This window comes from Ascidia mentula, chromosome 6, assembly GCF_947561715.1.
Source record: "Ascidia mentula chromosome 6, kaAscMent1.1, whole genome shotgun sequence".
Classification (NCBI taxonomy): domain Eukaryota; kingdom Metazoa; phylum Chordata; class Ascidiacea; order Phlebobranchia; family Ascidiidae; genus Ascidia; species Ascidia mentula.
Genome location: NC_138571.1, coordinates 7,551,110 through 7,571,238, shown reverse-complemented (window position 1 = coordinate 7,571,238; position 20,129 = coordinate 7,551,110). Strand labels below are relative to the sequence as shown.

The 20,129-nt window shown below is 35.5% G+C and overlaps 3 protein-coding genes across 3 annotated transcripts; 1 reads left to right on the top strand and 2 right to left on the bottom strand.

The window, feature by feature from the left end:
- The first annotated feature begins 3,237 nt into the window (after nt 1–3,237).
- LOC145905843 (centromere protein L-like) lies at nt 3,238–5,940 on the top strand. Its single transcript, XM_082993147.1, has 8 exons — nt 3,238–3,372; nt 3,481–3,624; nt 3,930–4,133; nt 4,203–4,420; nt 4,671–4,873; nt 5,154–5,256; nt 5,326–5,388; nt 5,568–5,940. Exons 1-8 carry the CDS (start codon nt 3,333–3,335, stop codon nt 5,667–5,669), a joined length of 1,077 nt encoding a protein of 358 aa, XP_082849273.1. The 5' UTR covers nt 3,238–3,332; the 3' UTR covers nt 5,670–5,940.
- A 121-nt stretch (nt 5,941–6,061) lies between these two features.
- LOC145905842 (2'-5'-oligoadenylate synthase 1-like) lies at nt 6,062–9,001 on the bottom strand. Its single transcript, XM_082993146.1, has 8 exons — nt 8,834–9,001; nt 8,301–8,556; nt 7,927–8,114; nt 7,434–7,728; nt 7,167–7,356; nt 6,803–6,887; nt 6,399–6,520; nt 6,062–6,230 (listed from the first exon to the last, which is right to left on the bottom strand). Exons 1-8 carry the CDS (start codon nt 8,963–8,965, stop codon nt 6,089–6,091), a joined length of 1,410 nt encoding a protein of 469 aa, XP_082849272.1. The 5' UTR covers nt 8,966–9,001; the 3' UTR covers nt 6,062–6,088.
- Nucleotides 9,002–9,964: 963 nt separating this feature from the next.
- LOC145907103 (uncharacterized) lies at nt 9,965–19,030 on the bottom strand. The gene is made up of 16 exons (XM_082994539.1): nt 18,890–19,030; nt 18,578–18,649; nt 16,644–16,698; nt 15,290–15,408; nt 15,018–15,150; nt 14,577–14,668; nt 14,209–14,377; nt 13,805–13,965; nt 13,623–13,681; nt 13,446–13,551; nt 12,956–13,114; nt 12,409–12,539; nt 12,072–12,160; nt 11,541–11,721; nt 10,643–10,740; nt 9,965–10,068 (listed from the first exon to the last, which is right to left on the bottom strand). The coding sequence occupies exons 1-16, from the start codon at nt 19,028–19,030 to the stop codon at nt 9,965–9,967; spliced, it is 1,869 nt and encodes a 622-aa protein (XP_082850665.1).
- Nucleotides 19,031–20,129: the final 1,099 nt, after the last annotated feature.

The following is a 20,129-nucleotide window of genomic DNA, read 5'->3' as shown; positions in this document are numbered from 1 at the left end:
GTATTTCTGTGGAAAAGAGTTTCTTGGTTGGGAAATGCCCTTCTCGAACTCTGTCCTGCGTAACAGAGTTAATTGTATGTAACAATGCAATGGACCATGCATGGGTGCCAGTGTTTTGGATGAATGAGCGCAAATGAACAGGCTGTTGCCAGGGCAATTTTCAGCGTGTTTGGGGCAGTTTTACTATGGTTTTCACGGTTATTAGTCAGGCAGTAAATTGACACAGGGTGCTGTTGAACATTTAGCTGAAAAACTGCCAAAATATTGAGGTGGATTTTGTGGAAAAATGAATCACAGACAGTATGGTCAATTTGTGATTTTCTGTTAGTCCCGACCATGTCTAGGAATTCTGGTCAAAATTATATTCGAGATAACTACTCTAACCGCTCCCCCAGGGGCATTTTGTCCTCCTGTTGGACATTATTTTGGCTAAAAAAGCAGAAAAAAGAGTAGGTTTGTTTTGTGAAAAAATTAATCACAGAAAGTACCCCCATTTGCGATTAAGTGAAGCCTCCAACCCTCCTCTACACAATTCATTAAGAATTAGATGTATTGTAACTGTTTTGGGGGCCCACCCCAGGGTTGTTTGTACACCCCCCCCCTTTTTTTCCCGCCGGCGAAACTTATTTTAATTGAAATACCAATATGAGTCCTTCTGAAATCAAATCTCGAAATAAACGGAACCATAACAAAAGTTACACTTTAGCGCATCTCAGATTCGAATATGTAAGTTTGTTTATGTTTATCGAACGCAAAAGCTTTACAAACTGCTTAACATTGAACTTTTATTATTTACGCAATTAATTACGACTACAGCACCATAAATATTTTGTACAAAGCCATTGCGACAATATAACCGTTAAAGTTTGGCAAAAAAATACACAGAAACTGCTCATCATTCCTATGTAGGCGAAAAAGTTTTTCGAGTATTGAAATTATAGTTTTAATAAACAAGCTGGCATTAATCTAAATCATTGTGTTTTATACTATAATATTTGCTGGTGTCAAGACGATGCCTAACCGAGGACAAGATTTTGCCAGATCTTAGAAGCGACTTTGGGCACTCAGATCAAGTCTGCTATCGAATAACATAAAAAAACGCTTCGATTCAACGGAAAAATACCTGTTGAACACGATATTATTACAAACTCGAAAACAAGATATTTATATGGATAGCTCCACTGCATTAGGAATCCACTGCATTGTATAAAAAACTTTGTTTCTCACCCATTTCATGTTTATCCAATCTTTACGTATACAACACTTGGTTCGGTGAGACCATTAAAACCACATCGATTACACCACCAGCCACCGTCTTTATTTCCATCACAATTATAACAAATAGCTATAGTGGTGGCCACCCGGGCGCACTGGCCAAAGCAAAACCCATCGAATCGCAAATGCTAACTCGGTTCTCAGAACGTTTCCTTTGATCCACATCGACAGACGTTAAACGTCCCGAGGATAGTCCAATCGTGGTGGTTTTGGTTGGAGATGATCGGGATCGCATGGAGGTTGCGCTTGTTGAATCATCGTAGGTCTTGCTGATGGTCAATCGCACGTTGTGATGTTCGTGTGCAGCGCTCCTAGGTCTGAAACGACAACGGATCCTACGGCAGTACTATAGGTTTGGGATCCCAAACATGTGCTAGGGCCTGGATAGCGCTTCTAGCATACGAATCCAAATATGGATCCGTGAGAAAATGTCCCCTGGTCTTCCTGTCTTTGTAAACAATTAAAATTCTCTGCGATTGTCATAACTTGTAAAACATCACAATATGCTTTATATCACTAACCCTTACCTAATTTTATTACGTCACAAACAATAGTTTCTCATTGTTTAAAAGAGGGTTAGTAAGCGGGTAGCGACTTGAATTTTTAGTTTGTTTGTTAAATCTTTCTCCTTGTCATTCGTGCCTAATTTCAAGTTTGTGTGACGTCCCGTTTATGATTACGTATAATTCCGCACTTGGTGACCAATCTTGCCGCCAATGGCGCTAGAGTGCGTAGACGTATGTGTACATTTCGAGGTTTGCAACTGATCCGATTAATGTTAAAATGGGTACGATTGTACAGAAGGGGCGGTGTTATAAGTTGGTTACAATTTTAATCGAATCCATCTATTATCAACGTTATTACGTCACAAACAAAAGTTTGTCATTGTTTAAAAGATGGGTAATAAACGGGTAGCGACTTGATTTCAAGTTTTTGCGACATCTCCTTCTTGGTTACGTACTATTGTACACTTTGGTAGTTGTTTACCGCCCACGGCGCTAAAGCGCATTAACATAGGTAAACGTTTTGGTCATTTTTCAGAGAAATATTCGTCGGATTTGGTTGTGATTGAGCTCGATTGTTAAGGAGGGGCTCTTCTTTATAACATGTGAAAACCAATTATTACGTCAAAAACACTTTGTCGTCGATTGAAACAGGTTTAATATTTCGTTATCGCCTAGATTTTTTAGTATGTTGGTGTACTGTAGACATACTTGTGGTTGTCTGTGCGAAATTAAGTTTGCACGACATCTCCTTTAAGGTGACGTACACCTGTACACTAGGTGACTTGTTTACCGCCAACGGCGATAAAACGCGCTATGTTTGGTTTAATTTTTTCTTATATTGCTTTTGGACACCCTTGTGGTTGATCGCACGTAATTTCAAGCTTGTAATAGGTTTATTTTATTGAATAATCAATAAAGCGTAATTATGTATTTCTTCCTAGCTGTTGTACCTTTTGCCTATCCCATGCCCATGGAGAACCGCGTAGGAGAAAATCTTCGCCGGTGAATTTTAGGATAGTGTCGTCACGGTGACGTAACTTTTGGTGTGACGTCATAACTTGACCCCACTTTCATTGTGAGGTAATTTGGGGTTTCCTTGGTGTCTGGGACATACGTAGGTACGATTCCGCACTAGACCCGAAAAGCAGATTTCGGCACGTATAATTGTACACCAGAGGGATTTTAGTTAAAGTCTCATACAAATTATTTTCATTTTTTTTTTGTTTACTTTTATTCATTTTTTACCGTGTCATCTTATTCAAATAGAATCGATTAACTAAAATCTTTATGGGAAATAAAAAATGCATTGGGGGCGGGTTTATTTAAGACATTTAACACAGATGTAAAAAGCGCATCTCACAGTGTTTTTCCGTGTATTTTTCAAATAAAATATATTTTTGTATTTTGTGGCTGTTGTACCTTATATAGTCAGGGAGAGGAATTAACAAAATTACGATTGCGGGCTTGCGGCCGAAGCGCGAATGGAAGGCACAGTTTAAATTTTTTTGTAAATAAGGAAGACTTTTGTTTGGGGTCAACAATAACGTGAACATGTCATCCGACTCTTATAATCGTTATTCAAATGCCTTGGGTATGTTTTTTAATGCTTTTAAGCGGTGGTGTGTAGTTTGTAAACAAATCATTGCCTATAGCCTATATGCTATGCCTATGATAAAATATTGTTGAAATTCGTTTACAGGATCACCACACAGGTCTATTCCTCAAACAAGAAAGACCCCATTTACTAGAGTACAACACAGGAGAGTATTAACAGCAAAAAACGCTAAACGTCGAAAAAGTGTTCTAAAGAGACCATCACTTTCAGTTGATGATAGCCTGAAAGGTATGTGTATATAATGACTTATTTGCCATATTAACCGAACACTTCCATATGTTTGGTGTATCATACCAGATTTGAAAGATAAGGTTGTTCTTTGGTGAACATTACATATGGACTAGGTACATTTTTTTGCACAGATTTCCATTAAAATTTGCAAAATGTATGTAATGGGCACAATTTCTTTCATTCTGGTGTGTATTTTGTCCTCTAGGGTTTTGGACAACAGTCAAACAGTGTATGTATGCTGTTAAATGCACTTTAAAAAATGTAAAGCAACACACTAAACTACACTGTTCCTTTAATTTTAGATTTTGTGCAAAAAACATGGCATGTGTACTCCTGTTCACCACTTCACAATTTTGAGTCAAATACAGCATCTTTTAGAAGAATGTCTCGCCTTCTTTCCTCTGTACTAGCAGCTGCAACATCTAAACATAGAGGCATTGCTACAGATGAAGAAGTTGGCACAAAGGCTTGCTTCTCTATTGCAAATGGTGTTGCTATATCTGAAGGTATTAAAGCATCTCCCAAATTCTGTGACAGGAAAGGACTTGATGTTTGACTTTATTTTGTTGTTTCAGATGATGCACCAGCAGTTAAGCTAACAGTTTTGACACCAGAAAAGAAACAAGTTGCTGAAATGTTTCTCTGTTCAATTGATTGTGGAAATTTACTTAAAGACATTTGTAACTTAACTTCAAAAACTAGCCAGCAAATGAAGGAATGCTTTACAGTTCATCCTCTTGCTTTGTGCAGAGGAAATCAATCCACCTTAAATGTTGTGTTCAATTGGCTTAAGGTGAAGAGGGTTTATTAGCTCTTGTTTTATTTAAAAAAATTGTTTTAACAAAGTATTGATGTTCTTTCTCATGTATGCTAATCAAAGAGGAAAGGTGATTGGATTTATACTTCCATTAAACTTAATCTAATGATTGTTGTACAAATACTATTGTATTCTATGTGCAATTTGTCTAAACATAATTGTGTATATTGCGGAGCGCATGTAACAAGTTTCTGGCTTCCAGAAAAAGAAGGTTATTTTTGTTTAGACAGAGTTTGACTGCAGTATTTCCAAAGTAACTTTCAACCCTTTGTCTCTGGCTTGGATGTTGGGAATGTGGAGCAATATACCAGCAAGCCATAAAAAGGAAACTGCTACCAAACTTATGTGGAAAATTCCTGTAGCTAATACTGGATTGGATATTATTGAATCTGTTGCACAATCTGATACAATCTCAATTTTATGGAATGCGTGAGTGTATTTTTTATGGTGAACACATGCTGAAATCACCTAAATATTTCTTACAAGTTCATTTCTGAACAGATTTTGTTTGAGATAAGTTTTTTTTATAAGTTTTTTACCAATAATCTTTACTGAATAATATCTATTTGGTTCTACTTTAATCAAAAAGCAAACAACTGTATATATATTGGTAAGCACTGGACTAAGCACTTCTTTTAGAAAGAGATCAATATGTTTTCTCGCAAGTATATATATGTAATCCTTTTATCAGGTTGCAATATATTTTTAGATGTTCTAAGACATCTGATGACACCGTACTTGTTGAAGAAGTTAAGAATTTTTTATATGGCATTCAAGAACATCTTTTTCGTCATTTTTTCATTAAATTTCATGTGAGTCCAAATCCAACATAAATTATGAAATATTTTTTAAATTTCAAATTTAAGTTATCTTTGTTTCAGGCAATTCCTTTACATCAAGTTTGTCTTGAAATTGTCAACATTCACTCTAATGGAAAAATAAAGGTTTTATTTTACAGTTTGTTGCAATTTTGAAAACTTAATTTAAAAAATAAATTGCTTTCTCGAAAAAAAACTATTTTAATCTGGAGGAGTCTGACAAAAATATTATTATATAGTTCACTTAATGTACATAACCCTCCATAGGGGAACAATGTTAGTTTTTCAAGTAATTTTTTTTTTAGATTTTATCACTTGAACATGTTCACACCATTTTAAGTCACTTGTCAAGTTTAGCAGTTGAACAACTAAACTGGAAGGTTGAAAATGCTTCTGAAACCATTTGACATCATTCCTGAAAACCAGGATTGTGACGAAAAGCACAAATGATGAACTTGGATGGAAATTTACAACACGATGTTTCTTATCTTTCGATCTAGTTTTCTGCCCAGTGTTGGACTGAAGCTTTTTATTTTCTCTTCCAGCTTGTGTAGTCAAATAATACTTGATTTTGTGTTTTTTTTGCAAGTGATACATGACATACAAATTGCTGATTTTAGTGGTACTGCATTTTTATGTTTTAACCAAGTTTGTGTCAAACAAAATCGAAAAAGTGTTCTACCGTTTTGTTGTATTAATTTTCTGAGAAAGCACACGGCCAGAACGCAACCTCTAAAACAATAGGCGAAATATAAATAAGTTGCATTGATATTAAATGTCACAGCAGGTTGCAAAGTTTAAACGCATTGGTCAAAAAATGATTTGGTTAATTTTTCTTGTTTTTTTTTCGAATATTTTCGAATAAAGGCTTGGCGAGGCTTTTGCGGGCAACATAGGCTATTTCATCCCAAGTGTTGCTGCTCTCACAAACGTTGTTGTTAGGGTTGGCAGGATCCACCAAAATCGGCCTAGAAACAGAACTTGTCAGCCCCATTACAGCAATAATGTCGATAACATTTAAAATAATAAATATCTGGATAGGCACCCACACTTATTTTAGTCATGAGTCGCCACTGCCAGAAACGACAAAGCATTTAAACTAGGACTTTATTTTCAATTATTATCCCACAACTTACCGGGGACCCTGTAATGTTCTCTTCAGCAAATGATTTTTCGGCGAGTAATTCTCAGTCCATGCAACACACAAGTTTTCGTAATCCAACAAAGTTTCAAACACCGCAGCAAGGGCATATCGCAGCTGCAAATAAATTAAACTCTTCCTAATCTACTGAATGAAATTTGGATTGTTAGAATAAATATGCGATAACACTGATGTATAAAAGTCCCTTAACCTGTGAGATTGCGACCGCAACTATACGTGTAAGGCCAGACACACGGGAAATTGCAACTGGACTTTTTATTATCAATTATAATTTCTTTATTTCTTTAACCTGTTCACGATCCGATATCATGCTTCACATATCTTTTTTGTCGTTGATTACCGATTGACCAACATATTTTAAACTGTTGCTATACTCACTTTGAAAGTAATCGGCTTGCCTTGCTTTTCCCAAGTATATATCGTTATAAGTTCCATGGCATAGGAGTTGGGCAAACGCCTGTGTCTATATTAACAAAATGAATAAACCAACAGGTTGTACCTGCAGCAAGCAATTAACAGTCGACAAACTAAAACATAGATTAAAAAAAACAATTGCACTTCGAGTTTCTCTGTGCAACAATGGTTTTCCGCCTCAATATCTTGTCTCTATATTTTCCTTGTTGTGATATTTGATGTCCTATATTTTAAAGATTTTGTTCAACACACGTTAGGCTAAATGGGTTATCTTTTGCCTGCAAATAGTTGCTCAAATAAGTTTAGCAAATTATAAGAAGAACAATACTTCGCAACAGATGCTGCGTCACCAAACGAGGTCCACTTCCAATGTTTAACAAGCTTTATGAGATCCCGAACCAACGAAGGCCTTCTTCGCACAAAGTCAATCTGAAGTTGCAGCAAACTGGCATTAAGAAGTTGAATTTCTATGGGATTTTTGCTGTTTGCAATCAACTCATAAATCTTGTTTTTGTCGCCTTTAATGCAAAATTTGCGCATTAATAATTTGGCTTCAAACTCTATGTGTTAAAATTTCTTTTGTCACACAGAATACCTAAAGTTGGGGAAGCGCCAAGCCAATCACGACATGGTATTAGATCAACATGATGTATGTGATCATCTCTGTAGCATTTGTACTGGAAACGGAGCGAATGCTTTGTGATTTTACTGATAAGGATGCGCGTCGCCAATTGTGATGTTCGAATATTTTCCTTAATATCATTAAGGCATTCGCGAATTGTTCGCAGCAGAGAAGTGTGTTGCCCAAATGACAAAAATCCTTCAATGAACATAACCATGTCGAGATCAGAGTGACCTACAAGACACGTGTCTTTGCCATACGAACCACCCTATAAACAACGGTGTTTTAATCGTTATGTATATTGTAGTATCATTAAAAATTTAATAATGTTAGGAATATAATCTTTAAAAATTCAGTTGCCACACAATCCACATATACTTTGCCATAAAATTGTAATTCCACTGAAGACAAAACCTTGACACACAAAAAACATTTTTTTAAAATATATTTTTAAAATAAAACTTACCCGGACAACGTGTGAAACTCTGAAAGGCAGTTCTTCAAGCAAAAAGTTGACCAAGACATTCACCTCATTGTTACACTCCTGAGTAGAAGCGAGTTGTGGTGTTAACTCTTGATGAACATACTCTGTGACATTATTTGGATCTAGATGGTCCAAAATGTTCCAGCTGCACAGACGCAGTGCAAGGGAATCTGTGAGAACGGACTGTAAGCTTTCTTGCAATCTTATGAATAATTTTTTGTTTGTCCCGTAAAATTACAGCATCCTGAGGTTACACGTGCTGGCAACTAATTGTAAACTTGCAATTCTAAAATGATGTCGTTTATTTTTTTTAAATCTAATACTTTCTTTAGATAACTGCGTTTTAAGATCCATGCCTTTGGTGTGCGATGTAAATCTGTGTTCTTCTCTTTCATGTTGTTCCCTGCTATGCACGCCACCTAGTGTCTTGCCGCAAATACGACATTTAGTTGATACACCTGATGCAACGAATCTTGGCAATCGGGTGCCCGGTATTTCCCAAAAACGATTTTCCTCCAATTTCTTATTGGGACGAAATATGCGCGAAGCCGGTGAAGGTTTGAATATACTGGGAAGATTGTCAAAGTACGGGTGTTCACCATTGACATGATCCTAACATGCAAACAGCAACGTAAAACGTCTCAAAATACGAAAATTCGTATCAAGCAAAATATCAGCTTTAAGAAAAAGTTAAAACGCAAATATAGAAGATAGCGTTTATTTTAATGTTTCAATCAGTTGTGATGGTAACAAGACACTTGTTTCTGTGAAGGCGGGATCTGCCCTACGTCATCACCACCCATTCATGCAAAGAAAGTGTAATTGCGATTCATACGTGACAGAGTATGAATCTGTGCTGCGTATTTAATGCGTAACAAAAAAATATTACCTTGATGTATTTGGCAAATACTTCCTTCCCGCACTTATCACAGACCTCGTGATGAAAATGTCTTCTTCGCAAGTGCATCGTCACAGCTGACTGGCTACCAAAGTACTTTCCGCAACGATTGCAAGAATACATTGCTGGCGTGCATGGAACTTGTTTGATCTTAATAACCTAACTGTAATGCCAGAATTTAAAAAATCCCCTTTAATATTTCTTACATTTAGTAGATAAAACAAACAAGGTACATCTTTGTGCGCAATGTTTAACGACAAACTTGCTAATATTATAGCTGTAACAATTAAATTCACTAGTACAATCTAATGTACATTCTGTTGCTTCGCAAGGTCGCCCCGGGTATTCTCACTTCAACTCATGTCTCCTAATGTTCCTATGTAGCTATTCCATCCTTAATCGTGGTGAGGGGCTGATATTCAGTTTACGAGTGGCGTCATTCAATCACTTGTAACGTTGCAGATTGATTTGAAATTTGATAGCAAGGCCTTTGTGCATTGTTGTGTGAAAAACGGGATTTAAACATTGTTTTCAGGCGCGAGTTTCGACAGAGAAGCAAAACTTTAAACTTTTGAGATATAATGTAAACTAATCCTAATTAAAGTTAAAATTAATTTTATATCTTTAATTAGTGTCGCCGAATTCTGTGTCACATAAAATTTCAATCAATACCAGCAATGGTTTGTGCAGTCGCTACAAAACATCAACACTTTTTTATCGCCTCCTTTTTTCCTTACAAGCAACAGTAATTGCCTGCTTTATACTTTTATAGGACCATGGTTTTGTTTGAAGGACTTTCTCTTTTACTTTGGTGCCATCTTACCTTTACAACACAATCCAAAATCAACAAGCCAGAAACACAACAATAAAGATTATGTTTTATCTGTTTATCACAATCCCTGACACAGCATCCTAGAAATTAATCACCAAGTTTTTTTCGGTTACCTACAACAGTTTTTTAATAAAACTACATCAATGCTGTTTTTGTTTGCGAACATTATGGAACGACATATCGTCGCCTGCAATCCAGTGGAAGACAAGTTTCATTTATTTTGTTGGTTTATTTGTCATAAATTATCCACAAATACAATAATTTTGATAATTGCTTGTCAATGACGACATTTAGCGGGCAAAGATGAGAATGGTGGACTTGATGTCACTGTTAGCTCTTGCCGAACCTGTTGGTTCAGTTCCATTAGGTGTATCGGAAGCCATACCTCGCCATCCTGCCAAAATATCAGTGTTTACATTCACACCACAAGTTTAAATCTGAATATGAATGCCAAAACTATTATACTTCTCATTAAGCAGATGTTTTGAACACAACTGCGTTCATCATCAGTTAAATAATTCGGAATGAGTTGCTGAAAGGCGCGCGCAGAGTTTGGCAGGTAGCTGAGCAGACAAAAACAACAACACAACTGAAACACATCACGTGACAGAGCTAACTCGGAGGTCTACGGCGGTGACGTCACCCCTTCACATCTGACAGGCTGCAGTGAGGACCCAGGTGTTAAATAGGCAGAGTGGTCTGGAGCTATCAGTGATGGTTTGTGGTGTTGGATATAAAGTCTTTCCAGAATTAATAGTTTAGATTTGACACTGGCGCGCGCCTTTCAGCAACTCATTCCAAATTAGTACTAATGATGAAAGCAGTTGTGTTCGTAACGTCTGCTCAATGAGACCTATGATAGCTTCGGCATTCATATTCAGATTAATTAACTCAAAGTTTTTCGCACAAAAGTTGTAGTTGATAGAAACGATCGTTTTTTCCTTAAATAGTTACAAATGTGAAAGCACCTGCAAAATCTCCACATGTGTTCTTTATGTCCGAACTACTATCAGGTTTTGGTTTGATTCCCCCAATACAAATTGACTGTTGACGACAAGCTTCGGACCTGCAGAACCAAGCATGTATGGAAGAGTGTAACTATGACAACATCCTCTCGTATAAACCGTGCATACAACGGACGTAACAAACTTGATCATTAGATGCAGCTCTCTAGCTGAACTTACAGTTTAAAATTTAATTCTCATTTCTGGAACTAAAACAGGCATCTTAACAAATTGCCATGTTGTCCCTTACACTCAAGTAACACAAGGCGTACAAACATGGGAAATGTTCATGCTACAACATGGGAAACTCCATTCGTGTAAAAAAACGTTGTGACATGATCATTTAAGATGAAGTGGTGCTGGGTTGCGGAAGTTCGTTTCTTTCCTAATGTAACCAAGGTTACTATCAGAGTAGACCTTTGGTTTCAAATTTAAGGTTTGCGGATTTCTCACAATATATTCTGTAAGTGACTGAAAACTTTTGCGACAACAAAAAATTGGGCCAAGACCAAAAAATTAGCACGCTGCTTTTTATAACGTAAGAGATAAAGGTTGTAATTTATTTCAGTCATATTATCGGATTTTGGAGGCTATTATTAATTACATCAGGATGAAGACCTTTCTTTAGGACACAATTTGTTTGTGGACAAGGGCCACCTAAAATGTCTACCAGCAATGTGCCATATAACTAAAACCCACATTTTTTCCTGCTGCAAATAAGCACTACAATAACACAAGTGCGGTATATAATAAGTACAAACCGTGGAAATAAGCAGTGTATATGTTACTAGCGTACATAAATATTGAGGAAACGTTTAAACGCTAATCTGATCTCGTCATAAATAAATTAAGAAACACTTACTTTACTCCAGGACAAAAGGCGTTGGGATTTCCTTCAGGATCCACGGGGCGAAACTGAAGAAACCCGGGAGTCACTCGACTACGCTGGGCTGGCGGAATACGACGAAGAACTTCGGATGTGTTGCCTTTAGCATATGTCACTGGCACGGTTAAACTTTCTGAAGCACGGGAACAGTTGATGGCTACAAAATAATAGCATTAAGCTGCATCAAGCTCGAAAAGTTGTTTACTGCAAATTTCACCGCCAGACAGATCTGGCCTCCCTTATCCCGTTTTATGGCAAACGACAAGCTACCGTTTTGCTTGCATTAAGACAAGATAATAGCAAATTTAAAGTGACCATCCTAAAAGTTTAATAAGTAACACTTATTATAATGTTATAATGAGACACTGCAAAAAAATGCAGTGCTACAAATTAAATTATAATTAAAATATGGGTTGTTTTATCATACGCAAGCTGTCTGGCACAAAAAAATTCTTTGACACTTTGAAAGATTTAAAAAAAATGATATTGCAAAGCAAATTGACCAACTTGGAATTGCTTGCATCCCCTGAGTTGCAGTTAACATTCTGGACAAAACATTTTCAACTTCATTCTTTGTCACCTTAACTCCTCCTTGCCTGTTGGAAAACAAATTATTACTTTGCAGCAAAAAAAAAACACCTGCAAATCAAAAGTTACACCAGTAATAAGTTTGAAAAATAGAAAGAAATATGTATGCAATGGATAATCAAACAATAAAAATGTTTACATATTTGCCAATGATATATATATATATATTTTTTTTTGCACAAAATTTTAAATGCCTGACAATGAACTTTATTTCCTACAAACTTAGTTATTATGTTTTTTAAACAAACATCCTTACTTCGACAACAAGGTGTATCCCATCATGACTTTCTGTGGACTACCTTCAATTTCAACACTGTTACGCAAGTTATCAGTAGCTGAACTCCAGGAGACTCTTTGAAAGTTTGAAAATCTGGTTGATTGCCAGTCCTGCCATTAAGTTTTAACATTAGAAAACTTTGTTTTTTAGATTTAAGGTAATACCACATTTACTTTTACTTAAGTTTTTCAATTTGGATGTAAGCTACTTTTTTTGAAAAAAATCAGAAATATGTTGTTTTGTAGTTATTCTGATAGTAAAAAGATATGATACAAATGATTCATTGCTACAGAAGTCTTTGAAGTTTTTGTGAAATTACAGTTGGCACAAATATGACCGTTTAGATTTAGTGTTTAACATTTTGTTTTTTCATAAATGTTTTATATTGCTGTGCATAAGTGGGATGCATACATTGTAGGATGCAGTTTTGACAAGACTTACAAAATCACGTTTTTTCCAAGAACATAGTTTTTTAGCAAAGTATACTCAAAAAAATATAATATTAGCTTGTCATTTGCTAGTTCACCTGTTCGTTATAGCATGCAAAGTAAACTTCACATATTGAAGGATCAGAAACACCATATACATTGTATGAATGGTATTCACATACAATATTGCCATGTGAAAGACTGTCGGTATAAGAAACAGTCGACCCTCCACTATCAGCTCCTGTACCCGAGTGAACCTTTCATATATTTTTTGAAATGTTATGTACAGTTTTTTTTTACAATCTGAACCGGTTTTGCATGATGTATATAAATACATATAATTTTTTTTAAGATTAAACAGTTTTTTTAAATAACCCCCCAACAAAACGGGATAATAAATGTGGAAATATAGTGCCAGAAACTTTTCTTGTTGCCAGAACTGGGAGTTTGCTATCATTATGGTCTATAACTTAACTAAATTAAAAAAGACTGGGATATACCAACATCACAAAATGTTCCAAAAAATTTGAAGTCCTACATAATTACATAATAATTTAAAAAAAATCCGAGTGATCAATTTTATCAAACCTTTATTCCAAAAGTATCAATTGCACCTCCTGGATTTTCTATCCACATTAGCATAATGAAAGGTTGACCAAAAATACTTGAAACTTGAACTCCACTAGCCAAATCACTGCATTTTTTACAAAACATGTTCAAATATTTCAAAACAAAATTCTACACCTGCCTAACTAGGTTACTCACTAGTAAGTCTTTCCATATGTTATTTGTTTCCAGCTTCCATCTCCAATTTTATAGTAAACCTAACAAATGTTCTTTATGAGCAATTTTTTTAAAGTTAATATTTTTATGAAATTTTGGTCCAAAACATGTATAATTGTTAAATAACATCACACTGAGTTAAGTGGAAGAATAACAAACATTACCATGTTTCCTGTGTCAAACATGTCCCCCCCTCCATCACTAATACTTGTATATTGACTACTATCATAGTTATATCTGTAGAATCCTGAAACCTGATTTCTTATATCTGGGGCAGTAGCATTGATTGTTTGCATGATGGTTGACATGCCAGGAGTTAAGTCACCTGTAAGTGAAGTCCAAAAAACTTAACATCAGCACAATGTTCATCAATGGTAATTAAACTAAGAAATGGTTTCATATTATGGTAACCTATCTAAGCCACTAAGTATTTTAACTCAAAAAAATATACATCGCAATTTAATAATCAGGTATTCCTTTGAGGAAAATTTCTGAATGATTTGTATTTATGTGTATCTCACAAACCTTTTGACAGTGTTTACATTCAAAACAAAACACATAAATAAACCTGATTGATTGACTGAAGTCATGGGAAAATATTTTGAGTAAAGAATTTGCAATGTTCCTCCATATTGACTTAAAAATCCAGATGTTGTGTAATACTTCAAAAAAGCTTTGTCACTCCATTGTGAAGGAAAAACGTCATTGGGTACATGCCACACCATAATGTCACTAGCCTGTAATTACATATAGTGGCATTTTTATGAAACAAATTGTCTGTTGTAGGGCAATTCATTATTTCACACTATTAGTTGTTTTATTCTTTTTGGTTTGAAAGGGTTTGTTGAACAAAAAAGTAAGAAGCCCTACCCTACTTCAGTGGTCAGGATCTTTAGGTGGACACCCAGAAAACAAAATTAAAATTTCTATACAAACCACAAGGTAACTATAAGCTGCACTTTTGTAATCATCACTTGTAGCTGATTCAACTGTTCCAAATGTTGAAAAAGTTTCCCAATTACCGGAGCCTATACACCAAGTAAGACAAAAAAAAAATTTTCACAAAAAAGCAACTGAAATCCTTTTATGTTATAAGTATGAAGATTTCAGGTCGGTTTGGAAAATTATTTCATATAAGGAAATTCCATTGACATGTTGTATTACAATCTTTTAGGTTTACAGGGAACAAAGTGGAATGGTGGCATACTAACCATGTATTTAATTTTACAACTTGAACCAGTCTGTACCCGACATAAATACATTGTTGATATCAGCATGAATAAAAGTAAAACTAACAGAAAATTACATTGTCATTACCATAATTGATATTCTTAAACTTTTAAAATGTTTATATTTATTTAAATACAAAATACTCACTGTTGTACTGGGTATCAACACCCTGTTCACTAGACCATCGATCCCCCAAAGTGCATTTTCCATATATGTTATTTTCATGAATGCTTGCTATAAGTGTCCAACCACCTCCTCCAGATTCCATATCACAATAAACCTAAATGTACTGCATGCTTGAAATTAACACAAGCACCACATAGGCATCATGTTTCACTGATGTTTGCTAAAACGCCATATTTATGAATTTTGACTTGGTGCAATAAAAAGCAAAGTCAAACAAGTGCATGTAAACTCACATCGATCTTGTTCATTGGCAGTCCAGTTGGCTTTATTTTGTAAATGCCTGAGGTAGTTCTGCCTGTAGCTTTGACTTTGTTGCATGATGGATAGACGTTTGCTGAAGGAGATTTGTTGACTGCAAAATATTTTTTTATTGTTTATAATGATTCTTAAATGCAATAAAGTAAGGCGTTAAACTGTAAAAACAATTCCAACACTTCTTGCACCACACCACGGACCAGTTGCGAGACAGAACATACCAAGATCACTTTCCCGCCACTTTTTAAACTAGACTCGCCTAGTGACAGTGCCAGTATAATATAGAAAAGCTGTGTTAAAAATATACATTACTCATAAAATAATGACTTACTAGTAGGCAAAACGAAATTATAATTTTTTGCCAATTTAAAAAAATTACAAAAACGATAAAAACGCAAATACAAATCCCTTTTTCTCGTAGCATGTAGGCTTACCGATGTAATTTTCCTTGTTAACGTCACACTACGTCTGTGTACCAACACTAACTTTATTGCCATCAAACTTTTCTTTCGCAGAAAACAAACACGGTAATTTAAACTTTTTGAGGTATTAGTTGCTGCAAGATACTTTTGGTCAAACGCCATACTACAAAAGGTGGTGTCGCTTTTTAAATTTTGTAACAAAGAAAATACATGTTTTTACGAGGGGGAATGCATTTTCATTTCTTTCTCATTTCTTATACATTCCATTGTCACAAACTTATATTTATAAAACTTATAAACTTATAATTGCGTTGTATAATAAGGGCACCAGAGTATATTATATTGTTGATTGTGATGCACAGAAACAATATAGCCTAGCTATTTCGACCGAACCCAAAATTTCAAAAGACACATATAAATACTACAAGTTTGGAGTATTGCTACACTTTAGACATAGCCTATTTCCGTTTTTTCCAAAAAATATTTTACCGAATAAATTCGGAAAACCGAAACTTTGTCGGATCAATAAGTTTTGTCGTTATTTGCGCAACTTTCTTGTGAGTGCTAAGTAACGATGAACCCGAGCAAGTGCCATCGCAATCATTCATTTGAAAAATAAAACCACTTATAACTTATATTTTTACAACAACAATATATATTAAACTGTTTAAGTTGGAATTAACCGATTCAATGTTTAAAGGCATTAAATTTGCTTTTTCTTTACAAATGTTGTTGCATTTTGTCGCTGATGGGTTGATTTGCGACATATGATACATTAAACAGGTTTATAGTACGGAAGTGGTTGTGGGATTACTGGTTTAAGTGGTTAGGCCCTTTAGCGAATTTTAGCTGTTTTATATGGGTGTTAACATTAGGCACGAAAACAAACTAATACAGGCCTGATGCTTACCAGTTTCTCCCGAAGGTCCGCGGGCTCCTGGTTCTCCTGAGGCACCAGATATTCCCTGAAAAAGTGATATTAGGGTTGTTAGGTCCTTGTGTTTCTCGAACCTTACAATAAATCCACTCATTAGATTATGTTATGTTGTGAATATAATTTTCTGTGAACTGTGGATAGTGGATGTGAACGTAATGCTTGCCTGATCAAATTTCTATAAAAAACAATCATGGTGTAGAGTTTCATGCTCTATTCTCAGACCATGTATACGCCGTTGTAAAGGGTTCACTTTGTGCAGCTTATTTATTGTTTAACTAAAAAAATACTGATAATGTAGGAATCTTTGGTAATATTTCAGGTCACGTGTGCGACTTTATTTCTATGCTACCTTGCCTCAAATGACGTCATGCTTTATATTTGATCTTGGTTGATACCACAAAAAATTAAATTGTTGAAAGTCATCACTTAAATATAAACATGTTTACAGACTTCATTAACACAATAAGTCAAACCTGTTCGGCAAACGTCAACAAAACAGACAAACATTGTTGCCCCCAAACTGTTAAAAAACAACTTCATTAAATTTTGTACACGCTTACATTTTTGTGCTTTAAATGCAAGGTGTCGATTTTTTATTGCGTGATGTAGAACAGCGAAACAAAATTATCGTGCGCTTCGAATGACAAAAATGTGGTAGCCTGGTAATAACGCATTAGAACGACCCGGCGGACTTTGAAGCAAAGCATTGTATTCGATAAAACTCGACCATAAATTATAGACTACATAGGTTTCTTGTACTTCAGCCTAATATATTTCTTCCATTTAGTCCTATACACAAGTTTGAATACAATAGAAATAAAAATGCAATGGTTTGCTGTTAGTGATGTCTTGCGCCGGATCCGGGTTTTTCGTGACGTGTTATACCATATCAATAAATGCCCACGTTGATTTGTTTCACTCATGATAAGCTAACCTTAACATAGCATTCTGTTTGGCAATCAAATATTTTTGCCATACCGATAAAATACACGAATCGGTGTTAACAAACTGCCGGATCCGGCTGGGCCGGATAATTTCGAACTGGGAACATCACTAGTTGCTATGCTTCTTTGTCTCGAATTTAATAAAAAGTGGCGTTTGTTTTGTAACAATGCAAAGTGTTCGTTAACAATGCCATGTGTTTGGAAACAATAGCCAGTTAATACACAATTTGGATTCAGCTGAACGTTAAAGAAGATGCTGGTTTTTACATAGATTTTGGTATTTACAATTGCGTTTTAAATATATATTTAAATATATAAATAGACAAAAATATTTCTCATATGGGGTGGGATGCCTTGGAAACCCATGGATACACCAATGCTTTTCCAAAAGAAAAGAATGTGTTCCAAATTAATTTTTTTGGGACATAACATAGTATTTCATTGCTGTTATGGGAGAGCAAACTGATAATGGTATTAAGTTTTCAACGTTACGTAACATGTCAGTTAAATGCTGTTGTACCATAACGACTCCAATTATAAATTTTTCCAAAATAAATATCGAGAAGATCGGAGTTCACGCTGCAGGATATGCGTGACCGAGATAGGTTTAATAATTTCACACACAAAAAAATTATTGTGCAAAAGAATATATAGTATTAATTCAATTTATGGATTTTGGTTGACAGTAATAGCGTTCGTGTGTTCGGAGTCACGCCACCCGTGTCTATAACAGTGTCGCTACGTGCCAAACACTCAAAACTGTGAAAGAAAATGGTAAAAATCGGCGCCCTGTTTGCACAGAGGTTTTAGTGGCATCATCTTAAATATTTTTGCTACATGCGACGTTTTGAAAATGAATAACTTGGAGGTAAAGAAAAGTGTATTTGCTGTAAAAGAATGTTTAAAAATATTAATTACGGACCATTTTCAGGCCGTCCTAAAAATAAATCAAAATTTAATTACCGGCAATCCTATGTTTCCCGGTGATCCCATATCACCTTTCAATCCCTTTATGCTGTCAAGAAATTTTCCGCCCTGCAAAGGAAATGCACACGCCATATTTTTAATCAACAAATATTTTCCTGGGCATGTTTTTTTCTCCGCATATGAATCACCGCAAACAAGTTGTCAATGTAGACTCGGGAGTTCAGGCGAGTATAATGTTTTGTTTTCACGCAGCACTCGTATGCATGATACCTCTTTGTATAGGTATTTACCCCAATAAATAAATAAATATTTTATTTCAGAATGTTTTTCGCAAGACGCAATACTCACTGTTGAAGGCGATATATACTCGTTACCCTCGTCGCACATACAAAGACAGTCGCCCATGTCCACTCCCAGAGATGATGTCATTACCAGTTGTGACAACATAACAGAACAAATTAATGTTATTAAAAGTGACTTTGAAGCCATTATCAAGGTTGGACCATCCTCTGCTACATAAATATTAGAATAACTAAATGTCTGTGGAAGACACTGTTATGGTCACAATTTTCGACAGGCCCGCGGTGACATTCAGACAACATTATTATTTACATCGAACTATAAGGGCCGTCTTAAATCAAGCAGCGACAGGCACCTGAATGTTTTCGACCGAGATACTTCTATTCTAACCACCTGTACTAATTTTGTCTAACAACATAATTTCTGAAACCTGACAAGGGAATTTTTGCCTTATTTAAAAGCCTTTTCTACAAATCTGCATGCATCAACAAAGTGAGTAGCAGTATAATATACAAGCAACAAAATCTTCAAGTCAGCTTGAAAAGTACAAGTAACTGACAACTAGTTTGTTATCTCCCTGAGAATGATTAACTATTAAATAGGCCATGTTAGCGACCTTGTTTCTTATCAGGATCAGTATGTGCTGACACAGATTGCAGTTTGCAATTCCGGATCCAAACAACCTGAACGCGGTGTTTATCATACACTCTGATATATTGCTACATAACTTTTATGTTTGTGTTTCTGGCGAGAATTTACCCGTTTCACTTTGTGTTGGCTGAAAAAAAAACGTTTTACCATTGGAATTTCTTGGCAGTTTCCAATTATTAGGTCTTGATATGTGCGTCTTAACTTTGGTTGAAAGTTTGCAATGTCGAAAGAAAATTAGTTTTCAATGAAAACGAGCAATTTCCATGCAAGTCCGGAAATTTTCGCAAACACACATAAAATTTCCCCAAAAAAGAAAAATCTTGGTAAGGTCAGTTCGGCAACCCGGGGTGGATCCAAAAAATTTTCTCCAGGAAAGGAGCGGTTACCGTCCAAAATTAACTGTGGCGCAAATGTGGCGATTTTTGTTGTCAGGCAAGTGGAGATACCAACACATGCCCAAGACAATTCCACTGGTGAAAAATGAAAATAAATTTAGACATTTTTTGTCACTATAACTGTGTTTTGTTAAGTGGTGTAACATATTATGAGGAAAAAAATAAAAATAGCTTTTTACCACCTGGTAGCATGATGACCAACAGTTTATAGTAATTGATATTATGAGGAGGTAACATTGGCA